Source organism: Cladophialophora yegresii (genome assembly GCF_000585515.1).
Source record: "Cladophialophora yegresii CBS 114405 chromosome Unknown aczIN-supercont1.2, whole genome shotgun sequence".
NCBI classification, from domain to species: domain Eukaryota; kingdom Fungi; phylum Ascomycota; class Eurotiomycetes; order Chaetothyriales; family Herpotrichiellaceae; genus Cladophialophora; species Cladophialophora yegresii.
The window spans coordinates 3667516-3687348 of record NW_006913046.1 but is presented as its reverse complement, the minus strand read 5'-3'; the positions used below and the strand labels follow the sequence as shown (position 1 = coordinate 3687348).

Sequence of the window (19833 nt, the reverse complement as noted above, 5' to 3'; positions counted from 1 at the left end):
CCCTTGAGGCGCGGCAGAAGCAGATCGCAACTCACGTTTCCGTTGCAAGACGAGCCACAATCTGAGCAGTATCTTTGGGGGGCACAAATCCCCTGTTGTTCATGGCCAATCACTTCCTATAGTACTCAGATAAGCATCTTTCTCTGTATGCGTGTTCTAGATGCCCCATTTCGGTATAACTTGTCTATAATTGTCTATCTTTACTACATGGAGCCTCTGTTTAACGCTTAATATGTTCAGTTCTCGACTGCTTGAGGTTCCGGTGCCCCTGACGCCTTGATCCTGCCCTGGAACTTCTTCCCCATCCTCTCCTCTGTGACTCGATAACAATCTGGAAACCAGCTACTTAGCTCGTCTCCATCCTTGCCCTCGATCATTGTCGTGACCGCTTTTGCGCACAAGAAACACAACACCATGCCATGCCCTTGGAAGGACGCACTTAGATATAAGCCCTCCTCCCCAGGCACGGGGCCGATGAAGGGATACCCATCGGCTGAAAAGCCCATCACTCCCGACCACGTCCTGCGGTTGTGCCCGTCCGGGTGGTCTTTGCCCCAGTTCTTCGGGCCGAAGTACCGGCGCGTGCATTCGAGCAGGTACTCTGCGCTGGATTCATCAAAAGTGGTGTCATCAGTGTTCCCATATTCGTTCATGCCGTCGTCCTTTGCAACGTGCATGCCTCCGCCAATGACAATATCCCCCTCGAACTTGCTCCCCGGCGGTCGAGAAATCATGTATTCGAAACCCTCTTTGTAGACAAACGAGTACGTTGTCTCCAATCCGCGTTGAGGCATGTTCTGGCCTGGACGTTGGGCTGTCACGACTCCTCGCAGGGGCACGATTACACCCTGTAAGCGCGGATACAGGTGTGCTGTATACCCGTTGGTAGCCAGGACCAATTTCTTGCTCGTAATGGAGCCACGCGGCGTCGAAACCGTCCAGCTGCCATTCTCATCTTTGGCGATGCTGGTTGCGGGGGTATTACACTGCAGATTCAATCCTTTGGCCAAGGCAAGTTTCAACACCCCGATCGTGAACCGATAAGCACTAAGACTTCCACTCTCGTACTCTAAGCTGCCGACACTGCCCGGCGCCAAATATTTCTCGGCCGTTTCCTCCACGTCATGGAAAATATGCTTGGGCGTTTTGTCAACGCCCATGGATTTATCCATCAACGCCACGGAGGTCTTCGCTGCTTCGAACTGCGTGGAGTCGTAGAAGACGTCGATGGTCTGGCAGCGCACGGAGTCGCAGGGGATAGAGTGCTCCCGGGCAAAAGCGTGGACGTTGACCATGGTGTTGTATTCCAGGTTCGTGATCTTGATGGCGTCCGCCGTACCGACAGACTTGGCGTTTTCGTGGAAGGAGCGGTATGTGGCAGTCTTGGTGTGACCGCCTAGGCCGCAAAGTTAGGGATCATCGAAAGCATTTGGGGATGACATGATACCAGTTCACGCAACTTTACTTTACCTACCATTTCGACCACTGGCGCCACTGGCAGCCTGGCGAGCCTCCAGAAGAACAATGTTCATACGAGGGTTGGAGGAGAGCAGGTCATACGCGATGCTCGCGCCACTGACACCCGACCCGACGATAACGATATCAGCCTCAGCCGGGAGATCGGAGGTGCTCCGACAATCAGCTATTTCATCTGGGGGATCTTGCCAGTATGACTGGATGGGGTTGTGCCTGGGGAGACCGGGAGGTATATTGCGCCTCTGATCCATCTTGGGATGCTCAAAGTCTGGATCCGGTGCCATGAAGGAGATCGATACCTACAGGTAGGTACCTAGGTATAGTGAGTGCAACTTGAGGTTACATAACACGATGCACCACCAATAGAAATTAGAGTGTTTCTGCACTAGCGCAGCACCAATAGAGTACTTTTACCACAGCCTGCACGTGACGCTCGGGGAGGGCTGCCGGCACTAACTCCGCTTGCGCCTCCCAGCGCATTCATTCATTCATTCATTGTGGTGCTGGCAAGCCGAGCCGCCGCCGCCGCCTGGGCCCCAGTTCTCACTTGTCACCTCCAGGTTGTGTATGATCCTGTCCTCGATCCTGACCTTGTCTTTGTTCTTCCTTCAAACGACCCGACGTCCAACTCTCCACTCACCACTTCACCACCTCGACTGTCACTGCGAACTCGACAATCTGCGGCTCCCGGTCTTCCTCCTCTGCACATTCCTTCCAACTCCGTTCCGCCGTCAGCGATCCGGTCGCCGAAGTCGCTACTGATACGCATCCGATTCGAGTGACGCCCCGCCTCCGTCTCGCTGGACAAACAGCCATTGCCTTCGATTTCGATCCCTCCGCCTTCAAAGGTGGCGCGCAAACCACCGCGGAAGGATCGCTTTGCGCACTTTCATGTTCCTCCCATCCCAACCGACGACCGTTCCGCCTTCTCCAACATCTCCGCCTGAGTCGGCTCTCAAGCGACGGCGCTCGTCTGACAACCTTCCACAAAGCCCCATCTCTCCTTCTTTTATGTCAGTCGCTACAAAGAGCTATGTCTCCTCTTACGGAAATACACATAATCCCGACGAGGCTACGGCCAGATCCACCCCCAGCTCACCACGGGGCTCTGCTGCGCGATCTCAACCGCCGTCACGGCCCACTCATTCTCTCCCGACTCCGGCGCACAGCGTAGCGGGCACGAATTCAGGCTTCGATTTGGTGGACGACGCTGACCAGCATCGCGATAAGCGACAGAGGCGTGACTCCGGAAGAGAAGACCAGGCGGATCAAATGGAGGTGGAGCCAATCACACACGCCACAAACCATGACCGGAACGACGTGATGGAGGTAGACGGAGGGGACAAGATTGCTGACGGTGTGAGCGCAGCACATTTAATGGTGGACGAGAAGACGCTGGAACAACTACAGGAAGACATGGGCGACGCCTTTCTTCTCTGCAGATCCAGTAAGACTCTCCCGTCCTCCACCACTTACAATCTCTCTTTGCAGGTTTGTTGACCAGTTGATTTGCAGAAGTCGAGCGTCAGAGACCCGATCCGCAGCAGCATCTGCTCGCGTTGTATGGTCTCGGTCCATTGCTACACAGCGTCGCTCGCACGGATCCCAGGACGGGCGAGAAGATCAACAAACTCCGCAAATCATACGAGGGTCAAATCAAGGGTTTCAACCTGTCTGGACGGAACAAGCCTGTCAAAGGCGAACGGAATGTCGAGGAGGATCAGCCCGGCCCGCTACGACGGATGGCAGGATCGTCCATGTGGGGCCTCCAACCGGAGGAGCAGTGGAACGCCGAGCACGCAAAGTCCAGAATCGAGGTCACGCCGGATTTCAGGGCCAAGTTGAAGCAAGCCGTGCAGATGCAGCCTGGGACAGTTCGAAACAATGCCCACTGGGAGGACGTTCTTGGGTTCGAGAGAACGAACGCGCGGCCACCTCCCCCGACTCAATCACAAAGTCAACCGGCGATACCTCGACCGCTGCCGAATGGGGTGATGCGGCCAACGCCGCAACAGAACGCGGACGCAAAACGGCAGACTCGGGGCAAGAAGCGCAGTTACGGCGATGACAGCTTTGTCGGGTACGGCGAGGGATATTCGGATCCAGAAGATGGAGATGGCGACGAGTACGGCCAGAGAAAGCGGAAGAAGTTAACGGGCACAGATTATTGATGGTTCAGCACTGGGACTGAGATCGACCATGCCTACGACGGGGTATTGCTGGACGTGGTGAGAAGCTGCCCTTGAACGTGGCTGCGGCGAGACCAGTTGCTTCCCGCACAATGCCTGATTGAGCTGGGCGGGCGGGCGTGCCTATATTTCTTGCCAAATGGGTGCACGGGCCGCATATGTTTTTCAAAAGAGATACCCTTGATGACGCGAGATCAGAGGGGCCGAGAAAAAATGGATATATGAGCGAGCGATAAATAACGGCCAAAAATGGGAGGCGCGTTTGCACGGCGGTATTCAACAACAATGGTTTTTGCACATTCTTGCCTGCCTTGCCATGGGGCCTCAAAAGGACGGGATCGAAGGCGAATGGTCAGCGCAGATGTCATTTACAGTATCCAGGTGTTCCTTACAGACTCTGCGCTGTTGCGGACTCGTACTCGGACTCGTGATCCATTCATAGTGAGTGGGAGCGAGCAGCTCAGCTCAAACCCTGAACGGGGAATATGTTTACTGTACTCCTGGATGACTGCACACACCAAAATCTCACGACAAACGAGTACGCCGTACGCCGTACACAGTACGCCTTGTGGCACGCAATTGTCCTGAGGCGCGTTCGTGTATGATACCTTAGATAATGACACGATAGTTGATGACGATGAAAAGTGCACATGATAGAGGTCAACAGTAGATGCACTGTTGGTTGCAGAGAACGTCGTTCTGAATACTAAGGGTGGTAGTCCTCGAGTTTCGGTCGTGTGAGGCAAGGTGCATCGCCACGACGTTGTGTGCCGTCGAAGGCAGTTACGTTGCTGGCGTTTTGGTCTGTCTTGTCGGGTCGACTGTTCAGGTGCATTGTTGATGCCTTTTATCTCTCTTGTCGAGTCAAGTTGTATTGCCGACGCCTTTGTCTCCCTTGTCTCGTAAAAGGGGAAGATATCGACGACGATATAGTAGCTCATACAACACGCATACTGGCAACCCGTATAAGTAACACTTGATACAGACACGCCAGACAATCGAAGACAAGACGCACCACCAGCAGCTACTCACTCACAATGTCAGCGGCGCTCCCTGGCATGCCGCCCTCTAACGGTCCCCGTGAAGCCCCATGTCCAGCTTACAACCTCATCAGCTACGACATCTACGGCACGGCACGCTCATCGACTGGGATGTGAGACCTCATCATGCGCCTCCTGCAGCCTCTAGTCGCGCAGATCCCGCCCTCGTTACCCCTCCACAACGACTACATCGACAGCATATCCCCCAATCCGCCGGGCCGGAGTCGTCTGGCCTCCAAATTAAGCGAGGTCGAGCACGTTCTCGAAGCGGAGAACCCAGCGGCAAACGTACAATACCATCCTGCATGATAGGTACCTGAGGCTCGTTCGGGAGTTTGGCGTCATCCCCGTGCCCGGTATGGAGGCCACGGCGACCACAGAGAATACGGTACCCACTGACTTGAGAGCAGCCGCCAGGCCCTTCGCCGCCAGCATCGCCACGTAGGACCCCTTCCTAGACACCGGGGAGGCGTCCCAGCGCCTCGTGTGCGCGGCGGGATTCAAGCTCGTCCCGCGGTCGAATGTGGAACGTGCGTCGTTTGCGCGAACCCTCGCCGGGCCAAGGACTTCGGGAGCTATAAAGCCCGATCTGCGCAACTTCGAGTACCTCATCAGGTCGCCCGGGCAGAAGCGGATGCCTGTGTCGAAAGGGACGAGACCCTGCATGTGGCACAAGGTGTGGTGGATGATCATGTGCCTGTCAGGAAAACGGGGTCGCGAGCGTGTGGATTGATTGCAGAGGAGCTGCTACAGGAAGCCAGGATAAAGTGGCGAGGGGGTTGCATAGGACGGGGGAAGGAGCTGGCGGATGAGGTAGATAAGGAGAAGGGGAGGGAGAAAGCGGGATGGAGGGCGGAGAGGTGTTCGTAGGGTGGTTGATCGAGGTGGTGGTAGAAAGATGCTGTACAGAGAGAGTAGGTACGTATACTCGACAGGCTAGAGTGGAGTCTGATGGGGGAGGGAGAGAGAAGAGTGAGAGAGGGACGAAGGGAAGGAAGGAGAAATGAGGATGCGGTGGCGTGGAAAGAGCTGACAGTATTGTGAAGATACTCTTACAGATGTGATATTAGAAGATATGACACCCTGCTTGGTGGAAGATGAATGGACTGGGTTGCATGTCGCAGGCAGAGGCAATGCAATGCGGTGGCTTGGATAGTTGACTGGAAGAATTCGACAACCGGGTTGAAGCTCAAAAACCAGAGGCAGAGGCGGAGACAAGGGTAAGTTGGGAGTTGCTTGATGCTCAATGAATCCTCTGCGGTACCGCTTCCATTATCTCCATCTTCACCCCTTTCACACTCACCTTAACTCTCATTCTTTCTTCTTCCTCGACCCCTCTGGATCAGCAAGAGCTTGTGCGTTCCACCTCGGATCGTCGCTCTCATTGACCGGCGCCCATCCAAGTTGAATCTACTATCTTCAGCATGCAAGACAAACCATCACATGTCAAAAGCGTCAAGGAGAAGTACATACCTGCATAGTCTTCTGGTCCCAATCCTTGGTAAAGCTTCGGATCTTCCTGTCCTCGACTTCGAAAATCGCCGCCGCACACCACGTCGCATGCTTCCCAGTGGCTTGGATGCCCTTGTATGGTTTGCCCACGTGGCTCCCCTCGGCGGTATATCGAAGCAAGACGTGCCCATTCTTCGCAAACACCTGGTCGAAGCGGATGATGTGGAGGTCGGACACGGCGGACATGACCACAGAGTGAGATGTCGCGTAGTCCATGGGCGTTTCGCAGCCGGGAAATGTTGCAGGAGCCCAAAACCAGCTGTCGGCGTGGCACAGGTGGGCGACCGAGTCACCGCCTCTGTTCTCGGTCGGGGAATATGCGATGGACATGTACTCTTTGCAGACGTTGATGTTGGCCTCTTCTTCGGGGGTTTGGTCCGTCGTCATGATGGCGGGTGGGTATTTGTGTTGCGACGACATTCCAGCGCTCTGTTTCCCTGGGGTACTCGTCAATGTAACGGATGATTGTGGTAGGTACTGTAGATGATATGCTTTCTGTGTAGGGATACTTGTGTTATTGGGACCTTCTTTGACGACGTTAACATGAGGACCCCGTTATTGATATCATGGCGGAAATACACGTCATGCACCGTCGCTTTTCCCTTAATGAGGGGTCGCAGGTAATGTACTCCGTAGTGTAACGACAGATCCACGATGAACCAAGGATACCTAGGTAAGTACTCGCGGCTCTCATCTTCACGCCGCACGCGGCTTTTGGATGATGCAGAGGGGCGGAAGGTAAGTAAGTAAGGTAGGGACGGTCGAGTGGGAGCGTGATGCACTCGGGCTAAGCTTTACAGTACAGTACACAGGTTTAACCAGTCTCGATTCTCACGATCTTGAGTTTCACTCCACTCCACTTTCCTGTTCACGACGCGACAGTTTTCAGCGCCGCATTTCCCACGCACTACTCGGTGATATGACGCCGCTGCATATGCAGCTCGAGCTCGGGCTCTATCTTACAGGCCTCAAGAAGCGCAGCTCATGTGGTCCAGTGAAGTCGCCAGTCCTTGGCGTTGATCGCGCTGCACGTTGCTGAAGCCAGTTTCGGAATCCCTCAGTTATTTACTACATAGCTCGACTTGGTGGACTGGCCCCTGCCGCGTTTCACTGTCTTGTCGCAAATGTGGAGGTGGCAGTCTCCGCGACAGGCAACAATGCGTTGCTCAACTTCTCGCTTGTCGATTCCTCGAAAACAGCTTTAGAAACAAACGTGCCGAACCTTGTCCTCTGAACACGGACTTTGTGCTGCTATCCCTATCGACCGTGTTTCGCTTCGCAGACGTTAGGTGAAGCACGGCATTTCGGACAGGCTTAGGCGGCAAATAGGCAGAACTGCCTTCCAGCATGCTACATCCTCGAGCCAGAGTCCCACACCACAAAAATACCTTACTGGAAAGCCATCACGAACACACACGCCCCTCCATAGAGTCTCCGACCGGAGCGGACGCCAAGATGGTTCTCATGTGTGTATTGAATCAGGCTGGTGCGGAGCCGCCCGATCTGGAAATCCTGCAAAACGCCACCTCCGCAGGATCCATTTAAGCTTCATTGTGCCTTCAGCCTCGCAAACCACTTTCCTACCTGTTCATCGATCTTTCATCCTTCACTTGGAGTAAGTTTCCACGTGCCCTGATGTGTGGGCTCTTTGATCGCCATCCAAGATCTTCTAATCCTCAAATTCAGTATGCAATCCGCCCAGCTCGCCCGGCGCGCAGATCCTTTCATCCAACAAGACCCGAATGATCCTCGTTACAGTAGGCGGTTGACCAAGGAACGGTGGGAGCGTTTTAGACCTGGTGTTTCAGAACTCTTCCATCGCGGTGTCAGCACGGCCGATATTATGCGGTACCTCCGAGCCCAGTTCGACATCCAGATAACACGGAGCCAGCTTGACACTCGTGAGAAAGTGGGAACTCAAACGAAAGAATGAATCCACGCAGTATGCAGCAACCTTACACCAGGGACGTCAAGTTCTTCCAAAGAGATCCTGCCGCCGACGCTTCAAGAATCTTCGTTGACATCCGAGCACCTATCTTCAACCCCGGCAAAAAAACGGGAGACCAAGCTTAGTTACACCCCATTTCATTTGCCCCCGTTTGAGCCGTCGAAAATGGTACGAAGGATATGGAATTCTACATGCTCAAAAGAAATTTGGGAGCTGCGGAGTGCTGCGTCCGAAATAGGTCTTGAAAGTCTTTCGGACATCACACGTACCGCCCTTATTCTTACCGACTTGAAGTGCTTCAGCGAGGTATTTGAGCTATGGTACCTGATCACTTCTGATCTCAATGATGTGATACAGTCAGACCAATTATGGGGTCCACAGCTGGTGTTTGTGGCAGCCACTTGCGTACGGTCTGCTTGGACTGATGAGCAATTGCTGATAGCGGATGCTCTTCTTGAGCAGCTCTGCAATTGACGAGATCGGTACTTTGATCATGATCGTGATCTGTCGCCAATTACCAGCTTGACTGGTGAAATACCGAGCCGAGCCTCCTCACCCTGGGACCCTGCTCGTCAAACTTTCAGCTTCAGCACAGCGCTCGTGCTGGTCCCTTACTCACTACTTAGCCAAAGCCTTGCTAGCAGGCGAAATAGGCAACAAGCCTTTTCTGGATGGTCTGAGGTCTGGTGGAAACGTTCTGTGGACCAAAAACCTTCGCGACTGGCCAAGAGGGATCCTAAAGTCGTTGTTCAGTTCGGCTGACATCCTGCAGTTAATTGTTGAAGCCTTGACGGCAATGGATTATCGCATATCGGAAAGGTCGCAGATGGTCGATAATCTCCTTGAAAAGAGCTGGGCCTCCTGACGAAAGCGCATTTGCTAATGCCGCTCGGTTTCTAGCGTGCTTGAACCGCAACCCCAACAGAGGGATTGCCACGTGCCGCGTCTTGTCTCATGCTCTGACTTTCCTACTGGCTCAAACATGAGCTCTAAGCTTGCGAGCTGTTCAGAATTGCTAGACGGAATCTATGATCAAGCTTTGGCGGTATTGCCTTTCGCGCTGTTGACATGGGTCCGGAAATGGAAGAAGACGGATACCACGCCTGACACTCTAAAGTATTGCTCGTACAACCTCCACTCTGAGGCGATCCGAGTTGGGTCGATGCTTCAATTTCCCTGGATTCGGGTTTTGGGGGACCCCAAGGACGGAGAATTTATTGATGTCTACATCGAACAACTGGGCTCACGCCCAAAAATCGATTCGTCTCTGATTATAACACCCAGCGACCGTCTCGTCCGCGCTGCCGCTGCCGTGGCGGGCATTCCGGTATCTCTGGACGATGAACTGCCGGATTGGTCGGTCGAAGCGTCCGACAGGGCCCTAGGAGAATTTCTCACGGCGCAGCACATGTCACAAGTAGGCCTGAAGCTCGGATCCAGCTGGAGGAGCGGGTCGCGGTCTCAAGCTCCCTTCTCGGTCCTCCTATAGCCCGGTCATACACGTCGTCCTTGAGCTCTGCATTCAGGTCGTTCAAGGGACTTTCCAACAGGCCCCAAAGCAGCGTTCCGCTTTCTCATGTCTCTGGAATTACAACTTCTACAGGCCGATGGTCTGAGCGTAGGAGCTGGAGTTCTGGCTCGGTCACCGGCTTCTTTTCAAATAATTCATTACGCGAGAGCAGCATACCTGATGTATCCATGGATGATGTAGAAGAAGAAAACTGGGAAGACATTATGGATTTAGTCAGACGACCGCCTTGACAGTGTCATGCTATGCGACCTACAGAGTCTAGCTTGTCCAGGGCCTACGACTCACACTTGGTTGGCAGTACAGCCTGTCGATGGTACACGGAGATGCGATGGAGGCGCCAACTTTGATCGTGGACGCACGGCTCTTGGGAAGATATCGGCTGACACTGAGTTCTCCTCGACGCTGACGACGGGGGAACGAAACGGCGAGAACCGAAGCTAGAAAGTTCGTTCGGCGTTGGAATTCGAGGCAAAGGATGCATGGCGGAGGGTAACTGGTTGTGGACTGGACTGGCCGAGCTGGACGTCGAATGCCGCCTCGCAATCAGAACGCCCAGCTCAGTTCGGTTGGATCTCAATCCAACCAGAGGTCGTTTTCGCAGATTCTCGCTACTGCTTTTGGAGTATATTCCAGGAAGGAGCCAAGCGAAGAGTCGAAGACTACAATACCGTTTCATTACATATTCTACCATACCACGATCTACAAGCCAATTCACAAGTACAATACCCTTTAGGAGCATGCCAGTTGGTATGAGACACGGTGCAGGAGTACTTGCTCTTCGTGCCGCTTTTAGAGCGACTGTAAGGCTACAGTCTGCTCGGTGGCTTCGCTCTCGCCATACATGATGCAAGAAGTACTCCTCACAAGAAAGGCAAATAGTCACAAATTATGTGGCAATCCCATCTCGAGACTAACCTTGGCTATAGCCTATCTTGCGTGAACCGAACACCTGGACGATACCAGGAAGACTGGCCGAGCAGAAGAATATCCAGCAAAATCAATGTCTATTGCACAAGGACACCCTACCGCGGGACAATAGAAAACTGTTGTCATCCCAGCAAGGAAAACTAAATCCAAATCCAGTAGAAAAGGGACGACCACCAAATAACACCTCAAGAACCGAGGTCCCGCAATACCGCACCACGAAATTGCACCCCAAACAGTATGACAAGTCCATGATGCACTTGTGTACATGTAGCCGAAAAAAGAACAAAGAGAAAAGAGTGAAGTAGCAAAAAAGGAAAAACAAATTCCACGACCGGGAGTTGAACCCGGGGCTGCTGGGTGATGTTGCGCACTCAGGACTTCCTAATGAAAGCCAGCTATGTTACCGTTACACCATCGTGGAGGGGTGATTGATGGGTGTTTTTTCGGGTAAAAGATCTATATCCCATCAAAAGCTGTGTGTCACGCTCGGTGCCCCGCTTGGCCAGGCTTGTGCCGAGAGTGGCTGCTCAGCATTCAACCACCGCCTACTGTACGTATTGGTCGCTGCATCGGTCGGGCTTCCATGCATGCGAAGTACACAATCGTAATCGCACTGCGAGATACAGTATCTACACAAGATATCTGTGTTTATACCTACGATGCGTCGGCGCTGGCCGGCTGCGGGGCCATGCGATATCCTGTTGGGCTGCGGTTGAGCAGTACGGCACTTACTCCTATTTGTGAACTCATGTGTACGTGCCATCTTTGCCTGTCGTTCTTTGCCTGTCGTTCACTGCCTGCAGGCCACGGAAGTGGTGGGTTTGGACTGTTTGGACTCGAAAGACCACTATACAGTATGACGCTGGGGAGCCGCGGAACAATGTACTTCGCAATCCTCTATGATTATATGACAGCGCGAAGTTTTAAATGATATGTCAAGTTCGGCAGCTTCTCTCGCTGAGTTGGCTGTATTCATGACCTTCATGACGAGAGCAACCTACACTGAGGAATTGCGAAAAACACCGTGCGATCGTGCTATATCATCCCGTTCCCGTCTAGGTCATGTATAGCATACTGTGATTGCTGAGAATACCAGCTGATAGTTCGTACAGTCTAGCGAATCTGTCAACGCTCCGCTCAAGCTCGTTACACCTTATGGTCGTTCATTCTACGTCGAAGAGGCCGCAGTTCGGGTGTAACGCGTACGTTAACCTCTGGTTCGCGCCGGCGTCGTCGTCATCGCCTTCAACAAGACCTTCTCCTCGAATCGCAATGATCACATTATCCTGGAAAAGCAGCATTAGTATCTGGTGTTGAATATGGCTGAGTGGCCAAAAAGTGAATAGAAAAAAATGAACGGACGTACCTTGACCATCTTCTTCAACACCTTCCGCGCCAATGCCCTCTCGCGCTCGACATCGTCTTCACTGCCCAGCTGCTCTTCAATCTGCTCGAGGTACCACAACAAAAGAGCATCTCGCTCGGGTCCCTCGCCAGTGCGGTCTTCTTCGTCGCGTATACGAGTGGCCAGCATGGTCCGGATGGTGTGAAACTTCTCGAATGTGATCTTGGTAGTGGGTCTTGGTGCTGGAGTAGCGGAGGCACGAGCATCAGGGGGAGCCGCTCCATCTTGCTCCTCGTTGTCACCATCCGCATTTGCCATAGGACTGTTTCCTTCCGCGCCGTCCTGCACGGCCTGGGCTTGGTTCTCGACTTCGTCATCTTCAACTTCCACGTCATCCTGTTCGACGCTGATGATCGACTGCTTCAGCAGATCGAATGCCTCGTTGACCATGAAATCGGTGATTTCCTCCACGCAGTTTGCCTTGGCGATCGCTTCACTCAATCTGATCAGAGACTCGAGCTGCCGGACTGTAATGCGGTATGAATTCTTGCCCACTACACCTCCTGTGTCGTTCGCCCTGAGCTCTTTATATCTGTCAACTAGCAATCTCTTTGCTTCTGGGGTGAACTTGGGTTTAAAGGTGCGCGCGAACTTGATGTACCGCTGTAGTTGCTCCGTGCTGAACTCGGGTTGCACGAAATCGTCTTTGAGCATGTGCAGGTTGACAATATGGTCTGCCAAATGGCGGTCCGTGGCTTCGTTACATTCGTCCAGGATTATGAAGAAGAGGTCAAAGCGGGACATGATGGGCGCGGACATGTTGATGTTTGCTCTAAGAGTTGTCTTTCTATTGTATCGGCCGCCAATAGGGTTTGCGGCTGCGAGAATGGATGTACGTGCGTTCAGGGTGGCGTGAATGCCGGCCTTCGCGATCGAGATGGTCTGCTGTTCCATGGCTTCATGGATGGCGACTTGGTCAGATATGTCCATCTTGTCGAATTCATCGATGCAGCAGGTGCCGCTGTCGGAGAGCATAAGTGCGCCGGCTTCGATGGTGTGTTCGCCAGTTTCTTCGTCTTTCACAACCGCAGCTGTGAGACCTGCTGCGCTGGATGCTTTGCCCGAGGTGTACACGGCTCGGGGGAGGAATGAGGCAATGTATTTCAAAAACTGCGATTTAGAGGTTGACGGGTCGCCAACTATGCAGATGTTGATGTCTCCTCTCAGGGCCATGCCCTCCGGAGTCATTTTTGAGACACCACCTAGGAGCTGGAGGAGAAGACCCTTCTTCACAATCTCATGGCCGTACACAGTAGGTGCGAGACTATTGACCAGCCGGCTGTAGATTTTGTCAGAGTGAACCATGTTCCTCAGTTCGTCAATTTCAGCTTGCGTTAGGGTCTCGAGATATGCTTCTTGAGCCTTGATTCCGTCGTCGTATTTCTCGAAAAGGTCTGTCTGTTGGAGCGAGTTGAGAATGTTCATGGATTGGCCGTTCAGCTGACTAGCTGACTGTCCCGGTGTGGTGGTATCAGGGCAAGAGAAGCAGGCCAGGAATGCCATACGATATGTCAAATCTCGAACACCCAAGGCTTTTAACCCTGAGACTCCTGCGCCGCCCGCGTCTGCTCCTCGGAAATTTCGATTATCTTTTGACGCCTCGGGCTTGACACCGGGGATACCTAGCTGAGAAACATCGGGTACCACTATCATCGTGCCTGTGAAGATGCACTTCTCACCGGGCTTCGTTCGTTCGACTTGTTCTCCTCGAAGAATGACATCAATCGTGCGTGGCATGCTTCCAGTTGGGATTTCTGAGCTGTTCTCTTGGATTCGACATTTCTGCCAGTCCACGAAAGTGCTGTTGCGGATGTCCAACCGCCATGCCACCTTGTTACCGCAGGTGAGATTAGGACACACTGTCGGCTCGGTGTACTTGAATGTCTGTTCAACATTGGGGACGGTGGTGTTGCATGCTTCGCAGATGAATGTTCCGAGAGCCAGCTCGGGACGAACTTCTGAGGTTCGCGTGACTGTGCCTGAGACGGAGAGCAGTTTGCCGATTTGATCGGTCCGTAATTGTCGCACTCTTGATACAAGCGGAAGATTGTAAAAAGCCAAGGTGAACAATTTGTCAGTCTGTTGGTTGAGGGTCTTTTCTCCCTGGCTGCTGCCCTCACTTGTCGCGTTTCCTGCCAATGAGGTGCCTGCCTGTGAGGCATTGCTCGTGATCTGACGGTGATCTTTGAAATAGACAGGCTCGTATTTGGAGAGCAAATTGTGTAGACTTTGGATCAAGAATGGTAGGAATCGATAGTACTGGTTCGCGATCGCGTCGGCGAGGATGGGGCCTTCCTTGTAGGATAGAAGATGCCGAAAGTCGACGTAGAGGGTCGAGAGCTGGAATTCTCGCAGACCGTGGATTTGATTGATGTAGTATTTATCTGTTCTCAGCTCGCTGGAAGGAGGCGCTGCTGAAGACGATGGCTCTTCAGTATGCGATTCAAGGAAATCTTCAAACGCTTGTTGCACCTTCTCTCCTGCCTTGTCCGTGACTTGCGGGACATTGCGATCCAGGGGGTTTCGACGCCTATTGCGCGCAGCGCCCACGACCTCATCATCTGGGAACACGTCGGCTTCTGAAGGGATGCCATTGCTCTCGGAAGGTAGAGGACGCGCTCGGGAGGAGGAAGAGATGCCGTTTTGAGCCCGTCGTGGGGATGATGGTGTTGCGCCGAAGGCGTCTGAGTTCAGTATCGAGTCTACCAGAGTCGCCATTTTGATGTTGGGAGATCTTGTCAATGCAAATGTGTCTGTTCAACTGCGAGATTGAAATCCCCTTGAAAGCTGAAGGGGCTTAAACGCGTCGAGGGCGCGACGCGTCGCAGAGTGCTGTGTACTCCGTCGAAATAAAGTGCGACTACGGAGGGGCAACTTGCCCTCAAGCCACGCAGCGAGGCAGCTACGACGAGTCAGCACAGCTTCAGAGCTCGCTCACTTTTCTCTATTGCTGCGGCAAGAGTGACAATAGTACAAGGCTCTTACCATGCGGAGTTCCAGGAGATCATCTCCCCTTGGGCTTTGCTGCTTTCTGGCCCTCTGACCAGGGAGCAAGTCGAATATTATTCACTGCATATCGCACTCTCGAGACATGCTGTATGGCTTCAAGCCTCAAGTCTCCCCCTGGGTTTGTGTGTTTCGCAATACTCTATATGAACACGAGCGGCTAGCTATGACATGGACCTCTTTTGGCCAGTGCGAAGAACCAAAAAAGCGGTCCCGTCGTTATGTGCCTGATACTGACTGCAGCGGCTCCGAGGTGATTCAAGAGTCGACCCCCAGCATGAAGAACTCAATGTTCCCCTGACCCCGAGGTACGTTTGGAGGCTACCGAGACTACATACAGGTAACCTTTTCTGCAACATACTACTCTACAATTATAGATCGCCAGCACCTACTATGTGATTCGCCTGATCCGTCTTTTCACGGTTGGGTCTGAGAAGCTACCCAAAGGCGACGGGTTACGGCCTTGGCGCCGCCTTTACGTAGGCAAATACTGCGTTGATCAGTGTGTCAAAAGCTATCTTGAATGCTCAGCCTCGTTCTCACGGCATACAGCCCGTGATCGCAAAACGCTAGGTGACAGTATTCTGCCTTGCAATTATGCAGTACTAGAGGGCCTATAGGACGCGGTCGCACCTTCCAGACAGCGAGACATGGACCCGCTATACATGTTCACATTTGAACCTTTAGTGACCCGCTCACAATGCAGCAGGAAATGGCTTCTCTCAATTACCTGATGGGAAGTTCGCATTTCGTCAACAGTCACCTTATGCAGCCATCATCTACTGTCCGAGTTACCACGTCCTCTGCTCATGTTATTGCCCATCTCCATTAGCCGCCGAGCTCGAGGCCTGATCGCCCTCCTTTTCCTCCTTGTCCTCTCTGGAATCACATTGCTTTGTGAGTGACAAGTCACCTCTGAATCTCCCCGCGCTCACTACTGGATCAATCAGTGCTGGACACCTTGGGATGGCTGCACAGAGCCAGCGTTTCGTGGAGTCAGATACCTGCCCGGCGACCACATAGCATTTCAGAGGGAGCATATCACGAACCAAAGGAGCAAAGTGACAGCCATGTGAAGAGACACGAGAGGGCACTTGCGGACGCATATCCCGCCCTCCTCTGGCTAGTTCTTACCTACGACGAGACATCATGGGGCCTTGCGCCGGGGCTGATTTTGAAAAGACAACGTTCCCTCGAGGACTTCCTGGAGCTGCTCACAGCCACGAAACTGGACCTACAAAACATCTCGCTCGGGCTCATGACCGACTCCGAGGACGAGTACAACCATTTTATACGAGCCACGAAAGACATCCCCCTCGCTCGACTCACGATCTTAATGCATCCGGGCTTCAACACCACCACGGCCCTTGATCGAAAGCACCGGCATGATCGCGATGCTCAAACAGCACGGCGCACCGAGCTGGCTCAACTGCGAAACTATCTCATGCTAAGTACCCTGCGTGACGAGCGGCACGTTGTCTGGCTCGACGCCGACGTTTAATACCTGGACGAGGGTATCATCCAGCGAATGATTTCTCACGCCGAGTCTCGTGAAGACGCTGGCATCATCACAGCCCGGTGCAAGGCGCCATGGGGTCCGAACTACGACCTCAACGCCTGGGCGGGGCCCCACAAACATGCACACAAGGTGCCGGAACTGGTCAAAGACACCAGTGACGATGATCTCATCCCTTTAACCTCGGTAGGCGCCACGCTGCTGTACATACGTGCATCGCTTGTGCGAAAGGGTGTGAATTTCCCGCCGTACTACGTGATCAATACCAAATGGGCCGAAACTGGGAATGACGGTATAGAATCGGAAGGCATGTGCTACCAGGCCAGGGGCTTGAAGGGTGGTGGGTGCTTTGTACTCGGAGGATCATGGCACACCAAACATGGAGACTGAGACTTTGGAGTCTTGTGGTCGAGAGGCTGGGTGCCGAGATTTGACTTCCTTTGCTGTTGCAAGATTCACGAATTGCTGTACTGTATGATGACTACATTCTGTACATGATGTATGATTCTATACCTCGCTGAAACCGACGATGCACAAGCAAATCCATGATATTTCTCTCCTACAAAACAGGCCGCTCACCTAGCCAGGGTCAGAAGTACTTGGCCACCCAACCCGGTTTGTGTGTGTTTTGAAGTCCTTTTTTCTGATTTACTGCGTACACTAACATTATAGGTAGTATTGTAAACTTGAGATAGGTGAGTAGGGCCAGAGTTCAGCGCCTATACTAGCTAGAAAAACAACATAATGATCTAGCTCAGGTACTATAATATACGAACAAGAGAGGTGTGAAGCGATGATTTCTATCTGTGAGAGAGGTATTTGTTAGGGAGCTACGTAGTTGACTTTCCTGGCTGAGGTGGCCGGGTAGTCTCTACACACCCTGGGTGCGGATACTGCTCCTCTAGCATATTTAATGAGCAACAGCCTCTGACATCTCAATAAACACCCTCCTGCTATGTAGCATCATCCTCCCCCTCCTCTTACCCAACATCCCCCTCCTCCCACTTGACAGGATGAAGCAACACGCTCCTCAAGCACATCCGGCCAGCACTCCTCTTGCCATCGCGTTCCCACTCCCCACCACCCTGTTCGCCATCCCGGTACCCCAACCACGTCCTCCATAAGCGTGATGCGAAGCCAGCATCATAGTAATACGTCCCACCCCGAAAATTATGCTGCAACGCCTCGGAAAACACACTGTCGCTATACCCGCCGCTCTCCCCCGTGACAGGGTGCCCATTAAACACCTCCTCAACATACTGGGAGCCAGAGTCATTCCACGCTCGATCAAAGTACATAGGGTGTGGCGCAAAGGCGGCCTTCAACCCGTAATGCAGCGCGATGCTGGCCGGGAACATCTCCCCCGCCATGCTGTGCCGCGCAAGGGACGTCTCGCGGTGCATGAGTGACAACAGGCGGCGCGAGAAGCGGCTGGCCGTGACGATGCTGGTGCGGCGGGGCGGGATCGGGAGCGCCGTGTCGTAGCCTGAGACATCGGCGCGGAAGATCCAGAATGTGCGTGCGGGTTGGAATTGTGGGAGGAAGGTGATGTAGTCGGCCGGTTCGTCCGCGCGGAAGCTTGCGTCGTAGACAGAACCAGAAGGCATTGAAGGAGGGGAGGCCGTGAGAAGGCCAAATCTCGCGCGGTAGTCCTCGCCGAAGACGGCAGTGCGCTCGTCTTCCTCCCAGCCCGGGAATGTTTGGGGGCCGGAGATGAGACCGTTATTGTCCATTTGGCTATGGTCATCTCTCCCGCCGTCGCCGCTGGTATGATTCTGCGCCCTCATCGCCGTGTCGTTGGCAAAGGACTCCCACCCGCCATGCGCAGAGGGGATGTAGAACCGGCCTGCCCGCTCCCACAGGCCCTCGCGTGGCTGGGCGTGCGACCACCGATCGACTCTGTCAAAAAGCTCGTACCAATGCCCGATATACCTAATATCCATCTCCCAGTTCCAGAACAAGTCGTACTCCGGGTGGTGGGCCGCGAACCACTGCAACGCCATGTGCATGCTTCGGCCAACGCTGTGGATCGGGCCCGGGCGGTCGAATTGCGGCTCGAAGGGGCCTGGGTAGAGCAGGCAGAGGAGGTCCTCGGACCATAGAGTCGCCATGGAGCGGTACTCGCACGGGACTACGCGGTCGAGCACGGCGTCGTAGACATCGGGAGATGCCCAGATGGGGCTGCCGTCTTTGATCTGGATGAGAAGGTGGATGTCGTAGGCCGCGCCGGCGTTGAGGTTGAGTTCCGTGACGAGCGACCGGATGTATAGGTGGGAGTAGTCTGTCCAGGTGTATTGGTCCCATAGGCGGAGGACGATGGCCGTCCGAGCGATGCCGCGGTGATTACGGCCTTGAGAAGCGTCTGGTGATGATGACGATGCAGGCTCCGGCGACGGGGCAGGCCATGTCCCTGTCTGGCGGAAATGGAAGACATCATCCAGGAGTGGCGGTGGGGTTGACGGTGAGAAGCGATGCTGATTCCTCTCTCCGCATAGGCGCTGTGCGCGGCCGAGGTCGACGCCACGCCAATCAACGCGCGAATCGTTGTTCAGGGTCATGTCCGTGCCGTCCATGTCGCCGTGGATGCCGAGGCCGGTGCCTCCCTCGTTGGCGGGATAGCCAAGCCCGTACGCCGCGTACCTTCCATACCTGTCAAAACAGACATCCTTATTGAGGCCAAGCACGTCGTGAGAGCCCAGCATGGGTTCCGGTGCTCCTTCAGGCACGCCATTGTAGGCCCAGACGACTGGTGGGATGATTGTGTTCTCTTCATCAAGAAAACACCGTTCTGCAGCTGGAGGGGCCTGTGAACCAGGTGGCGACGTGTAGGGATCGTACACGACAGGGTCGGGGTACTGCTTTCCCATGCGACCTTTGCCTGAAGAGGAGACACGCTGTGCATCCTGTTGTCCCTGCTTGGCGGGAACCAGCTTTCGCAGTCCCTCGAAATATCCCTTCTCAAGCGGAAAGTGCTGCCACGCGAACTTTGGCCGTGGCAAGGGAGTCGGTGCTCTCTTCAAGGAGAATACGGATATGGAGCACGCAACAGCAACAGCCACGGCTATCAGCGTCGCAAGCACGGCGATGGCACGATGCTTGACGCTCCATTTAGACGGATGGCGCAAACGGAGTCTGATTACCTGATGCGACTGTGAAGAATTGTTCGCGAGGTCTTCTTGCTGGTGTAGGAGCTTGTACCGATGGAAGGGCGCAGGCGTGAACCGGCCCACGACGCTCGCGACGTGTTGTCTCAAGCTGACCATATCTGTCTCGTGGCTCCGGG

The 19833-nt window shown here is 53.9% G+C and overlaps 7 protein-coding genes across 7 annotated transcripts; 3 read left to right on the top strand and 4 right to left on the bottom strand.

The window, feature by feature from the left end:
• Positions 1-236: 236 nt before the first annotated feature.
• Positions 237-1760, bottom strand: A1O7_03240 (uncharacterized protein; the record flags this gene model as incomplete). Its single annotated transcript, XM_007757264.1, has 2 exons — positions 237-1396; positions 1475-1760. 2 exons carry the CDS (start codon positions 1758-1760, stop codon positions 237-239), a joined length of 1446 nt encoding a protein of 481 aa, XP_007755454.1.
• A 727-nt stretch (positions 1761-2487) lies between these two features.
• On the top strand, positions 2488-3647 carry A1O7_03239 (uncharacterized protein; the record flags this gene model as incomplete). Its single annotated transcript, XM_007757263.1, has 2 exons — positions 2488-2923; positions 2992-3647. The coding sequence occupies 2 exons, from the start codon at positions 2488-2490 to the stop codon at positions 3645-3647; spliced, it is 1092 nt and encodes a 363-aa protein (XP_007755453.1).
• A 1184-nt stretch (positions 3648-4831) lies between these two features.
• Positions 4832-5014, top strand: A1O7_03238 (uncharacterized protein; the record flags this gene model as incomplete). The annotated part of the gene is made up of 1 exon (XM_007757262.1): positions 4832-5014. One exon carries the CDS (start codon positions 4832-4834, stop codon positions 5012-5014), a length of 183 nt encoding a protein of 60 aa, XP_007755452.1.
• Positions 5015-6016: 1002 nt separating this feature from the next.
• Positions 6017-6604, bottom strand: A1O7_03237 (uncharacterized protein; the record flags this gene model as incomplete). Its single annotated transcript, XM_007757261.1, has 2 exons — positions 6017-6115; positions 6179-6604. 2 exons carry the CDS (start codon positions 6602-6604, stop codon positions 6017-6019), a joined length of 525 nt encoding a protein of 174 aa, XP_007755451.1.
• A 5182-nt stretch (positions 6605-11786) lies between these two features.
• Positions 11787-14746, bottom strand: A1O7_03235 (minichromosome maintenance protein 6; the record flags this gene model as incomplete). The annotated part of the gene is made up of 2 exons (XM_007757260.1): positions 11787-11909; positions 11990-14746. 2 exons carry the CDS (start codon positions 14744-14746, stop codon positions 11787-11789), a joined length of 2880 nt encoding a protein of 959 aa, XP_007755450.1.
• Positions 14747-16292: 1546 nt separating this feature from the next.
• A1O7_03234 (uncharacterized protein) lies at positions 16293-16535 on the top strand (the record flags this gene model as incomplete). Its single annotated transcript, XM_007757259.1, has 1 exon — positions 16293-16535. One exon carries the CDS (start codon positions 16293-16295, stop codon positions 16533-16535), a length of 243 nt encoding a protein of 80 aa, XP_007755449.1.
• Positions 16536-17530: 995 nt separating this feature from the next.
• A1O7_03233 (uncharacterized protein) lies at positions 17531-19813 on the bottom strand (the record flags this gene model as incomplete). The annotated part of the gene is made up of 1 exon (XM_007757258.1): positions 17531-19813. One exon carries the CDS (start codon positions 19811-19813, stop codon positions 17531-17533), a length of 2283 nt encoding a protein of 760 aa, XP_007755448.1.
• Positions 19814-19833: the final 20 nt, after the last annotated feature.